Source organism: Meriones unguiculatus, chromosome 8, assembly GCF_030254825.1.
Source record: "Meriones unguiculatus strain TT.TT164.6M chromosome 8, Bangor_MerUng_6.1, whole genome shotgun sequence".
Classification (NCBI taxonomy): Eukaryota; Metazoa; Chordata; class Mammalia; order Rodentia; family Muridae; genus Meriones; species Meriones unguiculatus.
This window is the reverse complement of record NC_083356.1, coordinates 52,364,484-52,379,829: the sequence shown is the minus strand read 5'-3', so window position 1 is coordinate 52,379,829 and position 15,346 is coordinate 52,364,484. Positions and strand designations below refer to the sequence as shown.

At 35.4% G+C, this 15,346-nt stretch overlaps 1 protein-coding gene across 1 annotated transcript in view; it reads right to left on the bottom strand.

The window, feature by feature from the left end:
• The window catches only part of Csmd3 (CUB and Sushi multiple domains 3), a 1,323,831-nt gene that overhangs the window by 766,592 nt on the left and 541,893 nt on the right, over positions 1–15,346 (bottom strand). The window contains exon 10 of the mRNA XM_060389430.1: positions 771–895. Coding sequence (XP_060245413.1) covers positions 771–895 — 125 coding nt within the window. The remainder of the gene's footprint in view (positions 1–770; positions 896–15,346) is intronic.

The following is a 15,346-nucleotide window of genomic DNA, read 5'->3' as shown; positions in this document are numbered from 1 at the left end:
TTATTCCCAGTGCTACACCTCACCATAAGCAGGTAAAGTGATAAGATCTACAAAAGAAGTTAGATATATTGTTTAAAAATATACATTGGTACTCCAAGCAAGGACCATGCATGGAGATAACCTAAAATCCCGGCACAGATGTAACCCATGACAGCTCAGTCTCTAAGTAGGTGTCCTAGTAAGGGGAACATGGATTGTCTCTGACATGGACTCAATGGCTGGCTCTTTGATCATCTCCTCCTGATGGGGGAGAAGCCTTACCAGGCCACAGAGGAGGACAATGCAGCCAGTCCTGATGAGACCTGATAGGCTCAGGTGAGAGGGAAGGGGAGGAGGACCTCCCCTATCAGTGGACATGAGAGGGGATGAGGAATGGAGGATGGAATTTGGAGGGGATGAGGGAGGGGCTACAGCTGGGATACAAAGTGAATAAACTGTAATTTATGAAAAAATAAATTAGTTAAAAATATATATTCATTTCACTATCACACAGGAAAATTAACTGAAGTATTTGTAAAGACTAAAGACAATTTCTAATGCCAGATATTATATGCTTTCTGATTCAGTTGTAATCTTTATGATTATTAATTTGGAAACTCATTTGTTCAAAAACACATTGGTCTATAGCTTCTCTAAAATTGTTAAAAACACAATGTAAATGATAATTTAAGGAACATACATCAACAGTTAATTTGAATGTTGAACTAATAAAACAACCAAAACTATCGCTTTGTATTCAGAGAAAATGTTGCTGTAATAGATTTCTTTACCTTTGCATACTGGCCTGTGGTCACTCCAAGCAGCAAACACTTCCGCTATCCGTTGACAAGTTATGCTTTTTGCTCCCTGTAGAACATAATCTTCATCACAGGAGAACTGCACAGTGGATCCAAGGCTACAATTAAACAAATATTAAGAAATGTCTTTAGAAAAGCAGATTATGGTGAACAAGGTCTACTTCTATGGATGCCATCTAATAGGCCAAATGTGGAATAAATGTTAACAAATAAATGCAAAAATACAACTTACATAGTTAGGTATTAAAAGTAAAAATAAGACGAATCTTCAATAAAGATGTATAGTGTCAAAAATTATAGAATTGTAAGGTTATCATCAAGTCCAATTATTATTAACTAATTTACCAGTAGATGATAGATGTGAAGAAATCATTGACATTCTAATCTAAATTCCAGATCTTGGGTTTCTATTACCCATAATATAGATTTAGGATGATCTGTCAAGGATAGATGTTTATATGTTTATTTGAAAAATCCACCCATGTCTGCAAATACATAAAAATGTACTTTAAAAATATCTAATGCCTTGTTTTATTGGTAGGATAATATGTTCCATTTGACACCAGACAAAGTCACACAAGCCTGTGGTCCTAAGATTATTGACATAGAAGATTATTGACATAGAAGCAAAAGATTCATGTCTAAGACTATTCTGGACTGTAGATCGAGTTTCTGTCTCAAACAAACAAACAAACAAACAGAAAACAGCTCATGAAATGCACACCATTCAATATGTAATGTGTTGAAATTTGAATTTTTGTTTTTGTTTTGATTAAAATAAACCAGTGATTCTTATATTTTAAAAGTTTTGTATATTACTAATAGTAATGCATGTTTCTAAAATAAAACTTGACATTGCATTTTGTACAGTTGATAAATAATAACACATCAGTAAAAAAAATCACTGAACAGAAAAAATGGCCTACTAACTTCAGAGAAGGGGGAAATTATTAATATCTAGAACATATAATTAAATATAATTAAATGGTAAAACTGCAACTGCCAAATATAAATGGATGAACCAAAGAAGAGAACATTTTTAAAAGATACAAATAATAAATAAATACATAAATGTATGTATGTTAAGCCATCCACAGCCTTAGCCATCAAAAATATAAATTTGGACTACTTTCATATTATAGTTTACTCTGGAAGAATGAATGTCACCTAGAAAACAAACACTTGCCTGAGTGTGGAAAAAGAGGTATACTTATTCACTGCAAGATGCAGCATAGACAAGGGTAGCAATTTTGAAAATCAATATAGACTTTTTTCCTTTTTTAATTCTTATATTTATTACAATTTATTCAATTTGTATCCTGGCTGTAGCCCTCTCCCTTATCTCCCAATCCCACCCTCCTTCCTTCTCCCCCATGGCCCTTCCCTAGTCCACTGGAAAAGGAAGCTCTCCTTTCCATCCCTCTGACCCCAGCCTACAGGTCTCATCAGGACTGGCTACATCATCTTCCTCTGTGACCTTGCAAGGCTGCATTTCTTAAAAACCTAAAATTATTATTACCACATGACCCAGATAATCTATCTGAGTGAATATGAAAATAACTTATACCTTCATATAGATATGGTTCCCCATCAAGTTATTGTTATATTATTCACAATACCAGGAATTAGCAACAACATGGGCAAATAAAAAATGTATGTATACATGACAAAATTTCATTCAGAATTAAGGAAAATAGAAATTTGTAGGGAAATAGATGTGACCAGACAAATACAATATTCTCTTTCTCATCTGCTGATCCACATTTATAATGTATGTATATATGTGGAAGAGAGTTTTCTATAGGTTGCAAAATTAAACATTATCCAAAAACATAGTTTAAAAACCTGTACTCAAATATTAAAAAACCTAAAAAAAAAACAAAAACAAAAACAAAAATATAATTTTCTTGACAGGTACTATTTACCAAAGTTAAATCAAGTTCAGACAAACAGTTTTTTAATTCTTTATTAATTACACTTTATTCACTTTGTTTCCCCCCCTGCGGTTCCCTCCCTTCTCCCATTCCAATCCCTCCCTTCCTCCACCCTCTGCATGCATGCCCCTCCCCATGTCCACTGATAGGGGAGGACTTCTTTTCCTTCCTTCTGATCCTAGTCAATTAGGTCTCATTAGGAGTGGCTGCATTGTCTTCTTCTGTGGCCTGGTAATGCTGCTTCCCCCTCAGGGGGAGGTAATTAAAGAGCAGGCCAATCAGTTCATGTCAGAGACAATCCCTGTTCCTATTACAATGGAACCCACTTGGATACTGAACTGCCATGGGCTACATCTGTGCAGGGGTCTTAGGTTATCTCCATGCATAGTCCTTGGTTGTATCAGTCTCAGGAAAGACCCCTGTGCTCAGATTTTTTGGTTCTGTTTCTCTCCTTGTGGAGTTCCTGTCCTCTCCAGATCTTAACTGTTTCCCACTTCTTTCATAACATTCCCTGCACTCTGCCCAAAGGTTGCCTGTTAAGTCTCAGCATCTGCATTGATAGTCTGCAGGGCAGAGCCTTTCAGAGATCCTCTGTGTCAGGCTCCTGACTTGTTCCCTCTTCTCTCCTTCTTCTGATGTCCATCCTCTTTGCTTTTCTGGATAGGAATTGAGCATTTTAGCAAGAGTCCTCCCTCTTGATTAGTTTCTTTAAGTGTACAGATTTTAGTAGTTTTATCCTGTATTATGTGTCTATATGAGTGAGTTTATACCGTGTGCATCTTTCTGCTTCTGGAATAGCTCACTCAGGATGATCTTTTCCAGATCCCACCATTTACCTGAACATTTCATGATTTCCTTTTTTCTATTGCTGAGTAATATTCCATTGTATAGATATTCTACAATTTGTTCATCCATTCCTCCACTGAGGTGCATCTGGGCTGTTTCCAGCTTCTGGCTATTACAAATAAGGCTGCTACAAATATGGTTGTGCAAATGTCCTTATTGTGTACTTGACACTCTTTTGGCTATATGCCTAGGAGTGGTATAGCTGGATCTTGAAGAAGCACTATTTCTAGTTGTCTGAGAAAAAGTCAGATTGCTTTCCAGAGTGGTTGTACAAGTTTACATTACGACCAGCAGTGGAGGAGGGTTCCCCTTTCTCCACAACCTCTCCAGCATGTGTTGTGTCTTGAGTTTTTGATCTTAGCCATTCTGATGGGTGTATGGTGAAATCTTAGGTCATTTTGATTTGCATTTCCCTGATGGCTACTGAGGCTGAGCATTTCTTTAGTGTTTCTCTGCCATTCAATATTCCTCTATTGAGAATTCTCTGTTTAGCTCTGTACTCCATTTTTTAATTGGATTACTTGATTTTTTGCTGTTTAACTTCTTCAGTTCTTTATATAAACTGGATATTAGTCCCCTGTCAGATATAGAGTTGGTGAAGATCCTTTCCCAATCTGTAGGCTGTCGTTTTGTTCTGATGACAGTGTCCCTTGCTTTAAAGAAGCTTTTCAGTTTCATGAGGTTCCATTTATTGATTGTTGCTCTTAGAGCCTGTGCTGTTGGTGTTCAGTTCAGGAAGTTGTGCCAATGAGTTCAAGGCTCTCAGACAAACAAATTTTAATAGACCTAAACTCCTAGTAAGGGAGGAAACAGTTATTAAAATCTCCCAGGGCCAGAAGGTTTTGCCACAGAATTCCACGAGACATTTTTTAAATTTAATTTTATGTATATATTTATTTATTTATTACAATTTGTTCACATTTTATCCCCACTGAAGGCCCCTCCCTCATGTCCTTCCAATCTTACTCTTTCTTCTTTGCCCCCTATGCCCTTTCCCTAGTCCCCTGTTAGGGGAGGACCTCCTCCCCTAGATCTGAACCTAGCTTCTCAAGTCTCATCAAGCCTGACTGCATCACTTTCCTCTGTTGCCTGGCAAGGCTGCACTCCCCAGGTGGAGGTGATCAAAAAGCTGGCCACTGAGTTCATGTCAGACAAAGCCCCTGTACCCCTTATTAGGGAACCCACTTGGAAACTGAGCAGCTAGTGGGCTTCCTTTTAGCACCTGCTTCCTTTTATATTAAAATTTTTATTATAATAAAATTTTTTATATTAATTACAGTTTATTCCCTTTGTATCCCAGCTTTAGCCCCTTTCCTCATTCCCTCTCAACACTACCCTCCTTTCCTCATTTCATCCCATCCCCCTCTCCAAGTCCACTGACAGGGGAAGTCTGAGCAGATGACCTTCTTATGGAAGAAGAAGAAGATAGAAAAACCTGGACAGGAAAAGAACTCCACAAGGAGAACAACACAACCAAAATATTGGGCCCAGGAGGGCTTGCAGAGACCAATACTCCAACCATGGACCATTCATGGAAAGGATCTAATAGACTTTTTAAGAATAGCTAATGTCAATTTTCCAATTTCATTATAAAGAAACAGAAGAAACATTGCCTAATTCATTTTATGAGACCACAGTTACTCTGTTATACAAACCACATAAAAACTCAACAAATAAAGAAAATTACAGACCCATTTTCCCCATGAACATAGAATCAAAGATATTCAATAAAATACCTGCAAAGCAAATCACGAGCACATCAAAATAATGATCCACTATGATCAAGTAGGCTTCATCCTAGAGAGGCAGGGCTGATTCAACATATAAAAATCAGTAAATGTAATCTACTATATAAACAAACTGAAAGAAAAGAACCACATAATCATCTCATTGGATGCAGAAAATCCAGCCCTTCTCAAGATTAATGTCCTGAAGAGGTTTAGGGATACAAGGGACATAATAGTATATAATAATGCCAATTTACAGCAAACCAATAGCCTCCATCAAATTAAAAGGAGAGAAACCCATAGCAATTCCACTAAAATCAGGAACAAGGCATGGCTGTCCACTCTCTCCTTATCTAATCAATATAGTATTGAGGTTTTAGCTTGAGCAAAAAGACAACTAAGATGATAGAAATTAAAAAGGAAGAGGTGAAAGTATCATTACTTGAAGATGATATGATAGTATTCATAAGTGACCCTAAAATTCCACCTGAAGTCCAAGAAATGCTAGATTATAGATGACAATCACTTTCAACAAAGTGGCTGGATACAATATTAACTCAAAAGAATTCAGTAGTCTTCCTTTATACAGATGACAAAGGCACTGAAAAAGAAATCAGGGTACCAACACCTTTCAGAATAGCTCAAATAATATAAAATATCTTGTTGTAACTCTAATCAAGCAAATGTAAATCTTTTATGATAAAATTGTCAAGTCTTTTAAGAAAAAAAATTGAAGAAGATATCAGTGATGGAAAGATCCCGTGGATTGGTAGCATTACCATAGTAAAATGGCCATCTTAACAAAAGCAATCTACTTATTTAGTTTAATCCTCATCAAAACCCGCTCTTTAATCACCTCCCCCTGCTGAGGTGGCCTTCCTAGGCCACATAGAAAGAGGATCCAGTCAGTACTGATGAGGCCTGATATGCTAGGGGCAGGTGGTAGGGAAGAGCACCTCCTCTAACATTGGACTAAGGTAAGGACAAAGGTGGGGGAAGAGGAAGAGTGGGTGGGAAGAGGAGGCTATGAGGAGAGTACTACAGCTGGGATACAAAGTGAATAAATTGTAATTAATAATAATAACGATGATGAAAAATAATAAAAAAGAAAAGAAAAACAAAACCCAGGATATCAAAACAATCCTGAACAATAAAAGAACTGTGGGAGGTCCTACCATTATGCATTTCATATTGTAATAGAGAGCTATAGTAATAAAAACCACATGGTATGGCATTAAAAACATACATGCTGATCAATGGAGTCAAACATAAATCCACACACATATGGGTATCTGATGTTTTAGAAGCCATAAATACACAGTGGGGAGAAAAGTACACAGCATCCTCAACATTTGGTGCTGATCAAACCGAATGGCTGCAAATAAAAGTTTGCAAAATACCTATCTATCACAAAGCACAAAATTCAAGGTCAAGGGGTTTAAAAACCTTAACCTAATACCAGATACTCTGAAACTGATAGAAAAGAAAGATGGAAATAGCCTTGAATGCTTTGGCACAATAGATAACTTTCTATATAGAACAATAATAGCACAGAGACTATAATTAAAAATTAATAAGAGAAGAATAATTTTAGAAACACATTTCTAAGAGTAGAACTAAAACAAAAGGACATAAATCAAATCAATATTTGGATTAAATGCTTAATTTGACCAAGTCTACCTCTAAATTCATTGAATACCAAACAAAATAAATAGATGATAGATAGATTGATAGATAAGTAGATAGATAGATAGATAGATAGATACACAGATAGATCAATATGATAGATACACAGATAGATAGATAGATAGATAGATAGATAGATAGATAGATAGATAGATAGATAGATAGATAGATGGGGCCTGATGAAACTAAAAATAAGGACCAGATATAAACAGAGAATTCTCAGTTCTCAATGCAGAAACTGCAAACCCCTGAGAACATCCTTCCACTGCTGGCAAGTATACTAACTTGTACAGCCACTATGGCAATCAATACAAAGCCTCCTCAGAGGGTTGACAATCAAGCCATCTCAAGACCCAGCAAAACCACTCTTAGGTATATACCCTGAAGGTGCCTCATCCTACCACAGGGACAGTTGCTCAATCATGTTCATTGAAGCTTTATTCATAATAGCCAGAAACTGAAAACAGGTTAGATGTCACTCAAGTGAAGATACGATCTAGAAACTGTTGTATATTTACACAATGGAGTATTATGCAGCTATTAAAAATGATATTATGAAGTTTTCATGCAAATTGAGGGAACTATGGAAAAGTATCTGGAGTGAGGTAACCTAAACCCAGAAAGAAAATTATGGTATTTTTTTTCACTTAAAGGGGATGTGAATGAAGTAAATGATAACCAATGTACCAAGACCAAGACTTTAAGGTAAAGAGAAGTGCTCTAGGAGAGATTAAGAGATTGCCATAAAATAAAAAAATACAATAAAATTTCTGTGAAAACCGGGAACAGGTGGAGATGAGAGTCGGGAATCAGGTTAGGGGAGATAGGGTGGAGGGAGAGAGTACAGGATAGTTGGGAATTGGAAGGCATGTGTGGGTGGTGTGGAATCTCAGTGCAACGAAAATTTCCTGGAAACTAGGAAGATGATCCTAATGAGGACTCCTAGTAAAGAGGGTTAGGAATTCTCAGCTGGCCATCTCTTGTAGCTTGGTGAGGCTTCCCTGGCAGGGCTGTGTTTTATTCAATTGACCTGCTGGCAAAGGGCGTGCCATAGAGGTTGCCAAACAACTCAGGCTATTGATAAGGCAAAAGGCTGACTCCAACAAACTGAGAGCAAGGTCTGGAAGAAAATGAGGGAGGGGGCTATAGCCAGGAGACAAAGTGAATGAATTGTAATTAATAATAATAATAATAATAATAAAATGGCCATCCTACCAAAAGTAACCTACAGATTCAATGCAATTTCCATCCAAATACCAATACATTTCTTTACAGACCTTAAAAGAATAATTCTCAACTTTATATAGAAAAACAAAACAAAGAAAGAAGGAAACAAACAAACAAACAAACAAACAAACAAAAAACAGTATAGCTAAAACAATCTTGTAAAATAAAAAAATCTTTGGAGGTATCTCCATCCCTGATCTCAAGTTGTACTATAGAGCAACAGTAATAAAATCGGCATGGTACTGGCATAGAAACAGACTTGTGGATTAATGAAATCTAATTAAAGACAGAAATAAACCCACAAAATACAATGGAAAAAGCACAAAACTATGCAATGGGAAAAAAGACAGCATCTTCAACAAATGGTGCTGGTTAAATTGGATGTCTACATGTAGAAAGATGCTGATAGATCCATATTTATACCTCATTGGCATGGGATATAACTTCTTGAACAGAATACCAACAGCTCAAGCTATAAGAGCAACAGTCAGTAAAACAATCCATAAAAACTCATGAAACTGAAAAGCTTCTGTAGAGCAAAGGACAAGGTCAATAGAAAAAAAAATGACAGCCTACAAACTGGGAAGTGTTCATCATCAACACTACATCTGACAAAGGGCTAATATCCAGAATATATAAGGAACTCAAGAAGTTAAATACCAACAAACCAAGCAAAACAATTAAAAAATGTGGTAGAGAGCTTAGCAGAGAATTCTCAAGAGAGGAATATAAAATGGCATAGAAACATTTAACGAAATGCTCAAAGTTCTTAGTCATCAGGGAAATGAAAATCAAAACAACCTTGAGATTCCATCTTACAACCACCAGAATGGCTAAGATCAAAAACTCAAGTGACAACACATTCTGGAGAGGATGTGGAGAAAGGGAAACTGTCCTCCGTTGTTGGTAGTTGTATAACCTACAATTGTTGTAAATGTGCCCTACATTGTTGTAAATTTGTACAACCACTTTGCAAATCAATCTATTTCTTCCTCAGAAAATTGGGACTAGCACTACCTCAAGACTCAGCTCACTCCTGGGCATATATTCCAAAGATGCTCAGCCATTCAACAAGGACATTTGGTCAACTATGTTCATAGCAGCCTTATTTGTTATAGCCATAATCAGGAAACAATATAGATGTCTGGGAGGAGATGAGGGAGGGGCTACACCTGGTATATAAAGTGAATAAAATGTAATAATAATAATAATAAGGAGTAATGTAAAAAATAGAATAAGTTGTCCATGAGAGGAAAATGGATGATAAACTCTCAAAAATATTACTGACATATTCATTTTTAGATACCTGGTTTGTATCCAAAGGTATGTTAGCCCATAATTTACAGTTATATTTCTTTTCTCATTATCAAGGGTTGTTTTCTAAATCTGTGTTATGCTTGATCCTGAAGTCCCCCACACACACACTTAATCAAAATGTCTCCTTCTCTGTAACTAACAAAAACTGATGAGACATATTTTTACTACCACGTTTCATAGCACTCAAAAGAAAACAAAAGCAACTAGTAAAGGAGTCTTCAGAGGTGTGTGGAAGTATACTTTGGACCATTATTTTGCTTTAAGTTAGCCCATATCATTGGAAAGTATCATGTAGAGCATCTGAAACATGTAACTCGTTGTTTCTCTCTGAGTTAGAAAGTTGTCCAAGAGTTTCTCTTTTTAAACAAGAGTGTCACTCACGAGGAGTAATTATTTTATGGCAGAAATTAACAGTTTCAGCAGAATGCAAACTGCTTCCTTGATAAATGCTTTAAGTTACTTGTTTCTCTTTGGAAAACCATTAATTTCTTCTGCATTACTAAAGAAACCCCTTGAACTATTCATTCACAGTCGTCACTGAATATTTATTTAAAAACAACAAAAAATATAGCAGAGTAAAATAACAAGAGTAGAGAAATCAACCGAATAGCAGGGTTTTCAATAGGATCTGATGATTAGAAAATGGATGTTTTGAACAAATGTACTTTGATTTCTCTTTAGGAAGTGTTTCAAGATTCATATCTAGGTGGTAAGAGAGAAGTCTTAGTGTATAAGAATGTTTATTTTTCTTCTAGAGGACCCAAGTTTGTTTCCTAACATCCATGCTCCTGTAATTCAATCCCTGAACATAGTGGGCAACTACATACATGTCCTATGAATTCAAAGAGTTATACTACATATGTATGAATAATAATAACACTTGAAGTTTCAAATAAAACCAAAAGTAAACCTACAACTATGAGAGTTTAGTAATGCATGTGAAAACAGATTTATAGGAAGATATTTAGTTACAGTGAAATGACAAGATGATCATATGTACCCACCATAATTTCTCTTTCAACACTGAAGAGATGTCTACCCATCTCATCTAACACCATCCACTTTAGAAGGATAGTTGATATGATGAAGCATTCCAAAACAACTGGTTGAACATATTATTGAGACACGAATCATCAGTCAGATGACAAAAATGACATTATTTGGAAACAAATGTTGATCTTCAGTATAATTATATTGGCCCATCATTACATGTCATCATCTTTTAAAAAATACTTAGTGTTACAAAAGTGTCCTGTTATATAAAGACTTAAAAGCTGTCAGTGGAATAAGAGATTTTTCAAAATACATAAATTTTGAAACATTTAGCTTGACAGAAATAGTGAACCTATAATTTTATTTATAAGCAAATAATAAAATATTGATAAATGAAAAGCAAAGAAAAGATGGGTGTTTACATTAATTCAAAGGGAAGATCCTTGGAGACCAAGCAATCTTATCAACTCATTCAAGATGAATTAGTGTTTAAATATTATTTTCATATACTGCTTTCTTTTTGGTTGATTTAATGGCTTCATGATTTATGCAGAATCCAAAATTAATGCAGATGTCTATTAATCAAAAATAAACTCTAGGAGTAGACATCAACCAGATAGGAAGTCTGATGCAAAAGTTAAAGCTTATGGAAAACCTTTCTGTAGTGAAAATGCTACAATGCTGAACACACAGGGAAAGAAATAATTGCCCCCACTAAACCTCATGACACATTATTGCTTTAAAAATGAAATAATTTTTTAAATTTATTTATACTAGTACTTTCAAAAATAAATAAGTGTATATTAGAAAACATAAGCTTACTTTTTCTTTTACTGAAATGAAGTTTAGGGCAATTTTTAAAATGGTTATTATCTAAGAATACAAAGGATAAACATACTAAAATCTATACTCTTAAAGAAGCTAAACAGGGAAGACCCTAGGGAAGATGTTCAATCCTCGATCCTCTGAAAGACTCTACTGATTGAAGCATCGAGGCAGAGGATCAGCCGCAGTCAAACTTTGGGCAGAGTGCAAGTAACCGTATGAAAGAAGGGGAGATAGAATGACCCGAAGGGGACAGGAGCTCCAAAAGGAGACCAACAGAGCAGAAAAGACAGAGCCCTGGGGGCCCTGAAGAGAATGATACCAAACCAAGGACAATGATTGGAGAGGACCTAAAGCCCAGGTTCATATGTAGCCCATAGACTTGGTCTCCAAGTGGGTTCCCTAGTAAAGGGAGTAGGGGCTGTCTGGCATGAACTCAATGGCTAGTTCTCTGATTACCTCCCCATGGATGGTGCATCCTTGCCAGGCCACAAGGAAGACAAGGTAATCAGTCCTGATGAGAACCGATAGGCTAGGGTCAAATAGAAGGGGAGGAAGATCTCTGCTATCAGTGGACTGGGGTTGGGGCATAGGAGGAAAAGAGGAAGGAAAGGTGGGATTGGGAGGAGAGGAGGGAGGAGACCACAGTTGGGATACAAGTTGAATAAAATGTTATAAATAATAATAATAATAAAATAAATATAAAAAGAATACAAAGTAATTTAATAATAAATGCACAGGGGGTACGAGGTGAATAAATTGTATTAAATAAATTAATTAAATTAAATAAAAAATAAAAAACAACTAAATAAAAAATATTCAATTTTGTCATCCTCTATCTTTCAATAACACTGCAGCAAAAGATGCTTTGACATTCAAAACACTATAGAAATGTTCATACTCTGTTATAGCTGCTTTCTGCACACTCCACAGTCATAAGGAGATGCATTTTCTTATTTTTTATGCATTTTCTTTTACAACTTAATTTTATTCTATGACTATAGAAATGTATGCCAAATGGTCACCACTGAAAACATGAACAAAAATAACATTATATTACCATGTTGTATTTAAACACACACACACACACAGGTAAGAAGTAATACTTAGTTGGAAAAAAGGCCATGAATTTGAAAAGAAGTAGAGAGTAATATGTGGGACTGTTTGGAGGGATTAAAGAAAACAAAGAACTGTTGACGTGTGTGTGTGTGTGTGTGTGTGTGTGTGTGTGTGTGTGTTACAGTTCATTTAATTACTTCAATACTACAACAGATTATTTGAAGTCAATACTTCATTACTTCCTGGCTCTATTCTCTCCTATCTGACAACATAAACCCTTTCTTGCTTTATTTAGAGTGAAAGGCTTATTCCTTTGACAGCACTTCAAATTAAATTGGTACTTACTGTTTGATGTTTTAAATGATTCTAAATTTTTGCCAAAACTTTTGCTCAAATGAGAGTTAAAAAACAGGAAAGCCATCATAGTCTTTTAAAATGTTTATAGTTCATTTTATCACTCTTTTGAACACAATGTTATTTTGTCATTATGTTTTGTCAGAAGAACAAATACTGTAAAAAATGAGGATGAATCCAATTCAGCATTCACACTTTTATGTTTTTCTTATATAATGTTTCTTATACTGTGATTGTAAACAATATGGATGTTGGTCCTGTGTGTCTTTTTATAGGAAGGGATTTACATATTATCCAATAACCAACACTATAGCTTTTGTATGCTTTCCAAATTTTATCCATGAAGTGTGGACACCTGCAAATGTAGAAGAATGATGATGTCGTACATGTATCTCCAATACTTCTTTTCTCATTAAGTTAGATCCCATCATGATAGCAAAATCCTTCTTAGGTTTTATTTCCTTTATTTTTATTTGTAGGGTTCAAACATATATGATGAAAAGTAGAATAATCTCAAAGGGGGATCCCCAAAAGCCCAGATTGTTCAATAAGAATTAAGAAACACAGAAAATAAGAATTAAGACCTCCTCCCCTTTCAAATGACCCTGTTTTATCAGGTATCTTCAGGAGTGGCTGCAAAGCTAACTCAGATTTTAACAGGAGAACAACTCTTTCATAGTCACACAGTGAGATAACCTAAAACCTATAAGAGAGAAGTATAATTACATGACACTAGACAAAAGATGACTGCTCTCTTCGAGTCATTATTTGGTAATCTATAGAATTCACTGGGATATATTCTGTATCACGAAAGTCATAAAAAAAAAATTTTGCTACTAAACTTGGTACAATCTCTTTTTGTGGGTTTTTTCTTATTTTTAACAATGGTTTGACAGCTAAAGACTTCATTTGTATCTTTATATTTCACAAAGAGAACTTCTAAAATTAATTGCCATTTCTACTTTGTCTTTCATTTACTAGGTAAGTTATATATCTTGTTTCACCAATTTTAGTATATCTAAGCCTTAGTAAACACAGTAGTTTTGAATAACAAGAAAAGTTTTATATCGATCCATAATGAGCTATAAAAGAGAAAGTGACATAGTAATATATGCATATATATATATTTATATCATTGTAGCTTGCTTTGTTCACTTTGTCCATTATATTTCTGTATATATATATATATGACATTGTATATGTAATATGGAAATTACATATATATGTATATATGACAAGAAGAAAAAAGGAACAATGTATTTGAAGATAATTCAAGTAATGCAAATAAGCAAACAATGATACAATAATATATTTGAAAGTTTAGGCAATATTTTCTAGTGATATATTTTTATGTTAGAGTTAAAATCATTTGGAAATAACACATTTTATACAGTATTAATTGAAAAAGTATAAAATATTTGACATAAGTTGGTTGATATTATAAGAAGCTGTTGTTGATGTTGATTAAGATTAGGAATCTGGACAAAAAACTACAGGGTATGATTTTTGAAAAGCAATATAAAATATAAAACCAGCAATGAAATAAGGCTGAATATATTTACTTTTGATGTTTACATACAGAAAGATGTATTAGTGTTTTCATCACTACAAAAAGAACCTTTAAAGTTCACACTGGGAATATGCATGAAATATGCTGGTGTAAGCAACTTTTTTAATTAAATTTTTATTTTTTATATTAATTACAGTTTATTCACTTTGTATCACAGCTCTAAACCTCTCCCTCCTCCCCCCCATCCCACCCTCTTTTCCTTATCTCCTCCTATCTCTCGCCAAGTCCACAGATAGGGGAGTTTCTCCTCCCCTTCCATCTGACCATAACTTACCTGGTCTCATCTGAACCTGCTGCATTGACCTCCTCTGTGGTTTGGCAAGGCTGCTCCCCCATCCAGGGGAGGCAGTCAAAGAGCTAGCCATTGAGTTGAAGCCAGAGACTGTCCCTGTTCCCCTTACTAGGGTACACACTTGGATACTGAGCTGCCATGGGCTATATCTGTGCGGGGGTTCTAGGTTATCGCCTTGAATGGTCCTTGGTTGTAGTATCAGTCTCAGAAAAGACCCCTGTGCCCAGATATTTTGCTTCTGTTGCTATGCTTGTGGAGCTCCAGGTCATACTATCTCCGCCTTCTTTCTTAAGATTCCTTGCACTCTGCCTAAAGTTTGTTTATGAGTCTCATTATATGCTTATGAGTCTTTCAGAGGCACTCAGTGGTAGGCCCCTGTCCTGTTTCCTGTTTTTTCCTTTTTCCAATGTCCTTCCCATTTGCTTTTCTGAGTGAGGATTGACCATCTTACCCAGGGTCCTCCTTCTAGCTCACCTTCTTTAAGTGTACAGATTTTAGTATGTTTGTCCTATCTTACAGGTCTAGTATCCACTTATAATTGAGTATATACTGTTTGTGTCTTTCTGTTTCTGGGATACATTACTCAGGATGATCTTTTTTAGTTCCCACCATTTGCCTGCAAATTTCATGATTTCCTTGTTTTCAATTGAGGAGTAGTATTCCATTGTGTAAATGTACCACAATTTCAGTATCCATTCTTCAGTTGAGGGACATCTGGG